A 12,278-nucleotide genomic window follows, 5' to 3' on the forward strand; every position below is an offset into this window, starting at 1 on the left:
CGGTCCCAGAATCACGATGGCAGACACCACCCAAGGTGGTTGCCAACAACCAAGCTAAGATCCTGTGGGACTTACAGATCCTGATGGACAAACTAGTGGTGGCCAACCAGCCTGACATAGTGGTGGTGGATAAACATCAGACGAATGGACAAAAGGATACACTGATGGATGGATGATGGATAATTGATGGATGATGGCATGATGATGGATAATGATAGATGGACAGATGGATGGATGATGGATGTATGACTGGATAATGAGAATAGATTGATAGATGATCCATGGATGGATGATCTACCATGGATAGATGATAGCTAGATGGAATGGATGGATAATGTACCATGGACAGATAATGGCTAGGTGGATGATGGCTAGAGAGCTCCATGTATGTATGAGGGGTCATAGATGACGGCTAGATGGATGGCTATCCAACTGCTAAAGCTTAACTTGAGCTCATGTTTACCTATTGGCTTGTCTGCAGCTCTTCAGCTCCGCCTGTATCCTCTCCACAGCTGCCATCAGTTTGGTTTTGTCCGCTTGCAGACTTTGATTTTGATAGCGCAGGACGTGTGCCTCGTCTGCCTCATTTTTGTTCCTGCTCTGCTCCTGTTCCAGCTGCCTGAGAAGTGTGATGAGAACCAGAAAATGGAACTTACCGCCACATGAGAAAGCGTCCCTATACATTGTTAAAGCAATACAATAAAGTAAATAATTATCGCAATCTAATTTGGATCAATTTAGTGCACTTGTACACAACCTATTAGCATTAGCTTTCCAGTGCATCCGAAAAGTATTCACTTTAAAACAGCAGCATTTTTTCTGTACCCTTCTCCAATCCTGTCTCGGAGATCTAAAGACAATTCCTTCAACTTCATGCTTGAGTTGTGCTCTAACAGGCACTGTCCAGCTTGTCAACTTTACATCGACAGGTTTGTGCCTTTTCAAATCATGCCCAGTCCAAAAGAAAAACAAAGGAATTGACCTTGCCGTTCAAATGCTCCACAAAAGTGAGATAGGCCCTTTAGATGTGATTTCCATCCATTTCCCATACCGCTAATCCTCAGTATGGTCGTGGCCGTGCTGGAACCTATCCTAGCTGACTCTGGGCGAGAGGCGGGGTACACCCTGAACTGGTTGCCAGCCAATTACACGGTAGACATGATTTCTTACTCTTTAATTTTACCACATTTGGAGAGAGAGAAAAAACAAGTTTTCCATGTTTTCTTAGCGTTTTGTGTGTAGAATTTTGAGGAAAAAAATTATTCAATTTTGGAATAAGACGAACATAACAATTAGTGGAAAAAGTAGAGCTCTTTCCGGATGCACTGTAGGACACTTAAAAGTCATGTAAAGTGAAAATAAAAATGTCTTGACACGCCACATAAGTTTGTTGTTGCGTGCCAAAATTGAATGAATAAAATGAATGAATAAAAAAATTGTCAACTATACAAAGTGAGGCTCCATAAATGGTAAAAATAAAGACTTTTCCCGCCTGTTGGACGTTGTGGGCGTGTCCACTAAAGGCCCTGAAAAGAAACGCCACGCTGAACTTAAACTATCACTCAAATACATTAATTCTGTATGTGTGCAAATGTGCACGGCTCAAAGACCCCTTTGAAGAAGACAAATTATGGACTCCGGTTTCCATTGCCCGGACGCGGGTCACCGGGGCCCCCCTCTGGAGCCAGGCCTGGAGTTGGGGCTCGAAGGAGAGCGCCTGGTGGCCGGGCCTGCACCCATGGGGCCCGGCCAGGCACAGCCCGAAAGGGTAACGTGGGTCCCCCTTCCCATGGGCTCACCACCTGTGGGAGGGGCCATAGGGGTCGGGTGCAGTGCGAGCTGGGCGGTGGCCGAAGGCGGGGACCTTGGCGATCCGATCCCCGGCTACAGAAGCTGGGTCTAGGGACGTGGAATGTCACCTCTCTGGCAGGGAAGGAGCCAGAGCTGGTGTGTGAGGTCGAGAGGTTCCGACTATATATAGTCGGACTCGCCTCCACGCACAGCTTGGGCTCTGGTACCAGTCCTCTCGAGAGGGGTTGGACTCTCTTCCACTCTGGAGTTGACCACGGCGAGAGGCGCCGACCAGGTGTGGGTATACTTATTGCTCCCCGGCTCGGCGCCTGTACGTTGGGGTTCAATTCGGTGGACGAGAGGGTAGCCTCCCTCCGCCTTCGGGTGGGGGGACAGGTCCTGACTGTTGTTTGTGCCTACGCACCAAACACCAGTTCAGAGTACCCACCCTTTTTGGAGTCCTTGGAGGGGGTGCTGGAGAGCGCTCCCACTGGGGACTCCATCGTTCTGCTGGGGGACTTCAATGCTAACGTGGGCAATGACAGTGAGACCTGGAAGGGCATGATTGGGAGGAACGCCCCCCCCCCCCCCGATCAGAACCCGAGCGGTGTTCTGTTATTGTACTTCTGTGCTCGTCACGAATTGTCCATAAGGAACACCATGTTCAAGCATAAGGGTGTCCACACGTGCGCTTGGCACCAGGACACCCTAGGTCGCAGTTCGATGATCGACTTTGTGGTCGTGTCATCGGACTTGCGGCCGCATGTCTTGGACACTCGGGTAAAGAGAGGGGCGGAGCTGTCAACTGATCATCACCTGGTGGTGAGTTGGCTCCGATGGTGGGGAAAGATGCCGGTCCAACGTGGCAGGCCCAAATGTATTGTGAGGGTCTGCTGGGTACGTCTGGCGGAATCCCCTGTCAGAAGGAGTTTCAACACCCACCTCCGACAGAACTTTGCTCATGTTCCGGGGGAGGCAGGGGGACATCGAGTCTGAGTGGACCATGTTCCGCGCCTCCATTGCTGAGGCGGCTGACCGGAGCTGTGGCCGTAAGGTGGTCGGTGCCTGTCATGGCGGCAATCCCCGAACCCGTTGGTGGACACCAATGGTGAGGGATGCCGACAAGCTGAAGAAGGAGTCCTATCGGGCCTTTTTGGCCTGTGGGACTCCTGAGGCAGCTGATGGGTACCGGCTGGCCAAGCGGATTGCAGCTTTGGTGGTCGCTGAAGCAAAAACTCGGGCATGGGAGGAGTTCGGTGAGGCCATGGAGAAAGACTTCCGGACGGCTTCGAGGAAATTCTTGTCCACCATCCGACGTCTCAGGAGGGGAAAGCAGTGCACCATCAACACTGTGTATAGTGGGGATGGGGCGCTGTTGACTTCGACTCGGGACGTTGTGAGCCGGTGGGGAGAATACTTCGAAGACCTCCTCAATTCCACCGACACGCCTTCCCATGAGGGAGCAGAGTGTGGGTTCTCTCCTCTCTCCTATCTCTGGGGTTGAGGTCACCGAGGTGGTTAAAAAGCTCCTCGGTGGCAAGGCCCCGGGGGTGGATGAGATTCGCCCGGAGTTCCTCAAGGCTCTGGATGTTGTAGGGCTGTCGTGGTTGACACGCCTCTGCAACTTCGCATGGACATCGGGGACAGTGCCTCTGGATTGGCAGACTGGGGTGGTGGTCCCCCTTTTTAAGAAGGGGGACCGGAGGGTGTGTTCCAACTACAGGGGGATCACACTCCTCAGCCTCCCTGGTAAGGTCTATTTAGGGGTGCTGGAGAGGAAGGTCCGTCGGGAAGTTGAATCCCAGATTCAGGAGGAGCAGTGTGGTTTTCGTCCTGGCCGTGGAACAGTGGACCAGCTCTACACCCTTGATAGGGTCCTCGAGTGTGCATGGGAGTTCGCCCAACCAGTCTACATGTGTTTTGTGGACTTGGAGAAGGCGTTCGATCGTGTCCCTCGAGTGGTCCTGTGGGGGGTGCTTCGGGAGTATGGGGTACCGAACCCCCTGATACGGGCTGTTTGGTCCCTGTACGACCGGAGTCAGAGTTTGGTCTGCACAGCCGGCAGTAAGTCGGACTCGATTCCGGTGAGGGTTGGACTCCGCCAAGGGTGCCCTTTGTCACCGATTCTGTTCATAACTTTTATGGACAGAATTTCTAGGCGCAGCCGAGGCGTAGAGGGGGTCTTCCAGGAGACTGGACCACTGCAGCCAAGGTGATCAGAGAGGCAGGCAGGAGAGTACTTGGTGGTGGAACCTCACTGTACAGGAAATCATACAAGGAAAAAGGTTAGCTAAGAAGAAGTGTGACACTGAGAGGACCAAGGAGAGGCAAAAGGAATACATTGAGATGTGACATAGGGCAAAGGCCAAACTAGAGGCATATGATGACGTATGCCAGGTTGGACACTAAAGAAGGGGAAAAGGATCTATACAGGTTGGCCAGACAGAGGGATAGAGATGGGAAGGATGTGCAGCAGGTTAGGGTGATTAAGGATAGAGATGGAAATATGTTGACTGGTGCCAGTAGTGTTCTAAATAGATGAAAAGAATACTTCGAGGAGTTGATGAATGAGGAAAATGAGAGAGAAGGGAGAGTAGAAGAGGCAAGTATGGTGGACCAGGAAGTGGCAATGATTAGTAAGGGGGGAGTTAGAAAGGCATTAAAGAGGATGAAAAATGGAAAGGCAGTTGGTCCTAATGACATTCCTGTGGAGGTATGGAAGCATCTAGGAGAGGTGGTTGTGGAGTTTTTGACCAGCTTGTTCAATAGAATTCTAGTGTGTGAGAAGATGCCTGAGGAATGGAGGAAAAGTGTGCTGGTGCCCATTTTTAAGAACATGGGTGATGTGCAGAGCTGTGGCAACTATAGAGGAATAAAGTTGATGAGCCACACAATGACGTTATGGGAAAGAGTAGTGGAGGCTAGACTCAGGACAGAAGTATTTGCGAGCCACAGTATGGTTTCATGCCAAGAAGGAGTACCACAGGTGCATTATTTGCCTTGAGGATGTTGATGGAAAAGTACAGAGAAGGTCAGAAGGAGCTACATTGTGTCCTTGTAGCTCTAGAGAAATGACAGAGTACCCAGAGAGGAACTGTGGTAGCGCATTCCGACGTCTGGAGTGGCAGAGAAGTATGTTAGAATAATACAGGACATGTACGAGGGCAGCAGAACAGTGGTGAGTTGTGTTGTAGGTGTGACAGACGAATTTAAGGTGGAGGTGGGACTGGATCAGGGATCAGCCCTGAGCCCCTTCCTGTTTGCAGTGGTGATGGATAGGGTGACAGATGAGGTTAGACTGGACTCCCCTTGGACCATGATGTTTGCAGATGACAATGTGATCTGCAGTGAAAGCAGGAAGCAGGGTGGAGGAACAATTAGAATGGAGGCATGCACTGGAAAGCAGAGGAATGAAGATTAGCCGAAGTAAAACAGAATATATGTGCATGTATGAGAGGGGTGGTGGGGGAAGAGTGAGGCTCCAGGGAGGTGGTCAGCCACCAATAATAATGTGGTCAGGAAGTGAAGGAACGGGTCCAAGCAGGTTGGAACGGGTGGAGGAAGGTGTCAGGTGTGTTATGTGACAGAAGAGTCTCTGCTAGGATGAAGGGCAAAGTTTATAATACAGTGGTGAGGATAGCCATGATGTACGGATTAGAGAAACTGGCACTGAACAGACAACAGGAAGCAGAGCTGGAGGTGGCAGAAATGTTTAGACAAAAAAGAATGCCACTGCACCACTCGACAGTAGCACTGCCTTGATCATTTTCCCACATCCTTTCCTGCCCTCTTCTGTCCTCCCTTATCTTGTTCTCTTGGTTAGTTAATGCATGACCTCACCGGGTGTCCCACCAACCCAAACTACAAATGACTGCTGTAATGTTACTTCTGTTAAATCTAGACTGTCTCACTATTGTTCTGTTGTAGTTTTCGCCACTCGTTCCCCTTGTCCACTCTGTCCCCTAAAACCCTTTTATGTCCGGCTGCATTTTCAATTAACATCAGAATAATTACAAAAATTTTAAAATAAGCAGAGGGAGTATTTCAAACTCCCCTGTTGCAAAGCAACACCACCATTCTGCAAGGCCATGCAGCTGAACAGAACAGGTTTAAAGGGGGAGAACAAAAGAAAAAGAAATTAAGATGTTCAGGTTCTCGCTCTGCGTGACCAGGTTGAGTAGGATTAGAAATGAGCTCATCAGCGGGACAGCCAAGGTTCGATGTTACGGAGACAAAGTGAGAGCGATCAGACTTTGATGGTTTGGACATGTTCAGAGGAGAGATAGTGAGTATATTTGTAGAAGGGTAATGAGGATGGAGCTGACACAAGTGAGCTAGAGTCAGACCGAAGAGACGGTTTATAGATGTAGTGTGGGAAGACATAAGGGCAGTTGGTGTTCGAGAGGAGGATGCAGGACATAGGCTTACATGGAGAAGGATGACAGGCTGTGGCAATCCCTAACGGGACAAGCTGAAAGGAAAAGAAGAAGATGCGGTGCTTGAAAGCTGATTTTGTTTAGATGATGATTTTTTTGTTCAGAAGATGTGATTTATTTGTATCAATGTGAAAATATTGAAAAAATTATACAGAGACACACGCAAGTTGTTTACAGATATGAATTGTTAGGAGGGAGCAGGACAAGATAAGCTTTTGCTTCCTTCTACCCCTTTTTGAAGTCATTCATTTGTACTGTTATGTGGAATAGGTGAGATCCTTCTGTATAGAGACCTTTGTTTATTTTTATTCTGTTTTTATGTTTTCATAGTTGGAGATAAAGAATCAAGCAATCAATCAAATTGAAATCACTTTACAAGTTCTTTAAGATGATGACATCATAACCCGCTCTCGAGGAGGTAATGCAATGTTGTACCGCCTGAGCTTCACAGCGATGCTGCAGTGCTCCTCCCAGGTGATGGCGTCCTTGAGGCGGGTTCTTTGAGCGAGGGCCTCCCTTTCGCTTTCGCGCGCCTCCCTTCTACTCTTGTCCGCTTCCTCCCGCAAACGCTGGTTTTCTGCCTCGAGCAGTATTAGCTGCTTGGATGCTCGGGACACTGCACAGGGAAGAATGGAGACATGGAGGGATGGATTGATGGATGGATGCCCTCCAAAACACAACCCTCTTCAAATCCAAACACACCTATTCCGGACTGCCTATTCACATTTCCCATATCATTTCCCATTTGATTTGTTTTACGTATAATTATTTTTATGATACTGCTTGATTACTTTTAACTATATTTGTGCAATGACCTTGAGTGGCTTGATAGGCACCTACAAATAAAATGAATGATTATTATTTGTATTATTATTAGAGATGGATGATAATGGATAATCGATGGATCGATAATGAGCCATGGACAGATGATGGACAAATGATGACTTGATTGATGGATAGCAGATGGACGATTGATAGGAGATGGATGGATCACCAATTGAAGATACATGATGGACATGGATGGTGGATGATGGATTTTCATGGACAGTTAGGGATGGGTACCGAGGTCCATACTTTTTTTGGTACCGACCGATTTAGGTCAGTACTAATAAGTACTGATTTATGTAAAATCAAATGCCAACATGTTTCGATACCCAAGCGCACCCTTGTGACTGTGCAGAAGTGGAAGAGTTGGCAATTTTCCATGGTGCATTTGAACGCAGCAGTACATGCACAAACGTAATGGCCTTACTCAGTAGTCGCCAGTTCACATTCACAACGAAACAGCATGGATTGAAAGCGCTCAAAAGTATGGTGCCATGTCTCGAAATGTGACGCAGATTACGCTCATTGCAACATCTGTGACACAAAGTACCAGGCCAGCAGGGGTAATATCAAATCTGAGGAAGCACTTCATCAAACATAAAAGTATGCCCAAGGCTGAAGAGTGCACCATAATCGACAGCCTCTGATGTATGGATAGCCCTACAGCTCCTGCATTCGGCACAGGTAGCAGGGGCAGCTAGCTTCTGTTTGCGACTTGACCTCTGCTACGAAAGAGGAAATGCCCTTAAAGGGCAGCAGCAACCGTGAGAATGACAATACAAGTGAGGCATTAGCTTCGTCTGTTCAAGGTAAATAAGCCTCATGTTTAAAATCATGTGAGCATGCTTTATTAACTTGCATTAGGCAAAAACTTAAATGTGCAAAGCCTATGGTGAAAACAGTGAAGAAGTAGACCAATGAACAAAGACAGAACTTCAAAGCTGTTTAGACTGCACAGACTGGAGTGTCTTTGAATCTTCAACTAGCAGCTTGGATGAATATACGGACGCTGTAATATCCTATATCAGTTTCTGTGAAGATGTGTGTGTACCAACAAAGACATTTCACATGTTCATCAAAGTGGGGACAGAGCCCTATAAAATCACGCTATAAATTAGATGACAAAAAAAAATAACATTGCAAAGAGAAATTATGCACAAAAACTGGAAAAACAGTTTGGTCCCAACAACTAAGTAAGTCTGGCGAGGATTAAAATCGCTAACCAATTTACCAGCAACCATCCCCCCCAAGCAGAGAACAAAAGTGGACTATCTCACGACTTGAACACCTTCTACTGCACATTTGAAAAGGACACCTTCACACCACACATCCACCCAGCCGTACCACAGACCACCATGGCACCGCTGACGTCTGCGTGGACTATTCATGAACAGGATGTGAGACGCATCTTCAAACAACAAAAGATCAACAAAGCAGCAGGCCCAGACCTTGTGTCCCTATCCTGCCTCAAAGTCTGCACGGACCAGCTTGCTCCAGTCTTCACGCAGATCTTCAATATGTCTCTGGAACTGTGTGAAGTTCCATCCTGTTTTAAATGCTCCACCATCATCCCAGTCCCCTGCAATTTTGGGTCTGAATGTCGACAGGCCTGTTGCCCTGACCCTGCCTCTGTGGTCATGAAGTCATTTGAACGCATTGTGCTGGACCACCTCAAGAGCATCACAGGACCCCTGCTGGACCCCCTGCAATTTGCCGACCGAGCAAACAGGTCTGTGGATGATGCAGTCAACATGAATGCACTTCATCCGAGAACACCTTGACGGCAAGGGGACCTACACAAAGATCCTGTTTGTGGACTTCAGCTCTGCATTCAACATCATCCCGAACTCCTCTTCTCCCAGCTTCTCCAGCAGGTGAGGTTGAGGGGGATACCACCTTATCCACATGCACCACTGGAACTGGGGATCCTGGCACACCAAGGATGTATCCCTTCTCCGCTGCTCTTCTCTCTCTACACGAACGACTGCACCTCAACGCACCCGGCTGTAAAACACCTGCATTTTTCAGACGACACCACAGTCATCGGCCTCATCAAAGACTGTGACGAGTCTGCATGTCGATAGAAAGTGGAGTAGCTGGAACTTTGGTGCGCCCGGCACAACCTGGAGCTGAACACGCTCAAGACTGTAGACAGGAAACATCCTTCACCACAGCTGGCCCTCAGGCTGTCCAACTGCCCTGTGTCAACCATTGAGCGCTTCAAGCTCCTGGGAATTACAGTCTCTCAGGACCTCAAGTGGGAGACCAACATCAACTCTATCCTAAAAAAGGCCCAGCAGAGGATGTACTTCCTGAGGCTTCTGAGGAAGCACGGCCTGCCACAGGAGCTGTTGAGGCAGTTCTGCACAGCAGTCATCGACTCATTCCTGTGTTCATCCATCACAGTCTGATTTGCCGCTGCCACAAAAAAGGACAAACTCCGACTGCAACGGACAATTAGGACTGCCGGAATAATCGTCGGTAACCCCTTGAGGACTTGCATGCTGCCAAAACTAAGACAAGAGCATGCAAAATCCTCTTGGAAGTTGCACATCCTGGTCACCGCCTTTTCCAGCTCCTTCCCTCAGGTACGCGCTATCGAACAATGCAAACTAAAACCAGCAGACATTCCAATAGCTTCTTCTATTTACTGTCAAAATGTCTGTCTATTGTCATACTAGTTACTCCATAGCAGAGGATACAGTCATCATGGAGCAGACTTGGCTCTTGCTTGAGAAAGTGGACATGTTAGTGTTCTTGAAAAAGAACTGCAGAAGGAACGAAGATAAACCGTAATAGCTTTACTGTTTGCCTTTGTTTCTTGTGCAGTTCACTGCAAAGAAGTTTGCTTCGCACTTTGTATTTTGCAAAACTTTATTTTTTGTTTGTTTTACTCTTTATTATTTGTAACATTATTATCTAACTTTTTTTTTACTCCATCCTCGTTTGCTCATTTGTTATATTTGTCAAAGTTTATATATTGAAAAATAAATGTTAAATAGAAAAATGTATTACCACATAAACACCAAAAATTACTGAAAATTTATATCGTTAAGGACGGGTACTGCACTGGTTGAAATGTAAAAGGTATCCATCCCTATGGTTGATGGATTAGTGGATTGATGGACAGATGCTCTAGCTCAGGGGTGTCAAAGTCATTGTTGTTAAGGGGCCACATAAAGCCCAATTTGATGTCAAAGGGATAGGACCACGAAAATCTGATCAAACCTGATATAACAATAAATAACAATACGTTTTTCCATTTGTTTGACTGCAAAACAAATCAAATATATTAGGAACAGCTTTCTATTTCATGAATTTACCAATTTAAAACCTATGTCCCAAACAGAACATGGATAAATTATTACCACTCCAATTATTGCTCTTTATTTTAATGATATAAACAGGGTTGGTTGGGTTACATGATTAGATAGATAGATAGATAGATAGATAGATAGATAGATAGATAGACAGACAGACAGACAGACAGACAGACAGACAGAAATCTGGATTTTTGGGGCCGATCACCGAATTCAGCGAGATAACAGAGCACTGCTCCGATCACAAGATGGAGCAATGTGTCAAGTTAAATGACTTGTTCATTTACTGTATATACTTGTGTGGTGTATACTGAATATCTTAAAAAATATTCTCTTGTCAGGTCATGTATTCCAATCAGACAGGTCAAACTAACATTAGTAAACACCGGCATATGTTTACGTACAATTGTTAGTGCTAGCACTTTCTTGCTAGGCTACATAACGTTTTGTTGCCTGCTTGCGAGCTGTATCGTATTAAAAGTACGTGAACATACCTCAAGCAATCTCTGAATGAACGTCTTCTCCGAGCACCAGTGACCACCACACGTTTTTCCCCATTTTGTTCTTTTTTGACCAACACAATGCACGCACTATCGATTGTTGTTGTCGTGCCCGTGGTAACGAGTGTACCCGGTCGCATTTGAGTTGACAAGATAAAGCCCAGTGATCATAAAAGACGGGGTCCGGTGGTATCGGAATACAAGATCTTATTGCACTAACCAACTGATAATGTTGGTCACACCAGCACATGATGAATAAAGGATGGATAATGGATGGATCGATTATGATGTATGTATGTATGGAATGATGACTGATGATAAATAGACGGTGGATGGATTGATGATTGGCTGGCGGATGGGTGATTGATGGGGAAATTGATGCATGGGTGGATGGATGAGGTACAGATGGCAGATGGATAATGGATGGATGGAAGTATGTACCTTCAGAAAGGCGTTTGCTGTGCTCGTCCTCGTTTTTAGCATTCAGAGCTTCCATCTGCTCAATCAGCAGCTGATTCTCCTGCAACACCAGCAAGGCCTGCTGCTGAACTTGATTGCTGCGCACACACACACGAGGGACCATGTCCGTTAGTGACATATTTGAGGATTACCTCACACACAAACACAACTGAAATGCTCTCATACACGACTGCAATGCTCTCCTACTCACTCCTGAAGCGCTCTTGTACTCACTACTGAAACACTTTCATGCACACGACTGAAATGCTTTGGTACTCACTGCTGAAACAGTTCGTTATACACGATACAAATGCTACTGAAACATTTGTACTTGTACTCACTACTGAAACACTTCCGTACACACTACTGAAATGCTTTCGTCATTTCTGAAACGTTCTCATACGCACTACTGAAACACTCATACGCTAATGAAACATTCTCATAAAAATTACGACTGAAATGCTCTCATACACACTACTAAATTGCTCTTATAGACACTACTAAAATGCTTTCCTATACACTACTGAAACGCTTTTATAGACACAACTGAAATGCTTCATCCACGCTACTGAAAGGCAAATTTCAGTATATGAGCGTATTTCCGTATGTAGTGTGAGAGGATTTCAGCTGTGTGTGTGTGAGAACGTTTCACCTGTGTGTGTCAATTACAGTAAAGGGGACAAACCAACTTTTTATAGTATTTGGGATGTAATATTGTCTCAATGGTGCCTCGGGAAATATGAATTAAAATCATCCACGCATTCCTGAGTTCCAGATGTTTTTCTGCCGAGAGGCCTGGAATCAGGTCATTAGAATTTCTCGAGGTTATCTAAGTCACTAGCGAAGATCTCCGCCTTCCCTTTCCGCTCCCGAGCCAGCGCTGTCAACATAACAAACATCTCTGCTCTCACAAGTGTGTCTTCTACACGGAGGCAACCAATCAGAGG

General features: G+C 46.5%; 1 protein-coding gene across 3 annotated transcripts in view; it reads right to left on the reverse strand.

The window, feature by feature from the left end:
• cep89 (centrosomal protein 89) overlaps positions 1 to 12,278 on the reverse strand; it is a 71,100-nt gene that overhangs the window by 34,547 nt on the left and 24,275 nt on the right. For all 3 annotated transcript variants that reach the window (XR_009787119.1, XM_061765179.1, XM_061765185.1), the window contains 3 exons: positions 11,314 to 11,429; positions 6,663 to 6,843; positions 464 to 619 (listed from right to left, as the gene is read on the reverse strand). Coding sequence is in view for 2 of the 3 variants with exons in the window: in XM_061765179.1 (XP_061621163.1) it covers positions 464 to 619; positions 6,663 to 6,843; positions 11,314 to 11,429 (453 nt within the window). In the remaining variant the exon portion in view is untranslated. The remainder of the gene's footprint in view (positions 1 to 463; positions 620 to 6,662; positions 6,844 to 11,313; positions 11,430 to 12,278) is intronic.

This window comes from Phyllopteryx taeniolatus, chromosome 2 (genome assembly GCF_024500385.1).
Source record: "Phyllopteryx taeniolatus isolate TA_2022b chromosome 2, UOR_Ptae_1.2, whole genome shotgun sequence".
In the NCBI taxonomy this organism is placed as follows: Eukaryota; Metazoa; Chordata; class Actinopteri; order Syngnathiformes; family Syngnathidae; genus Phyllopteryx; species Phyllopteryx taeniolatus.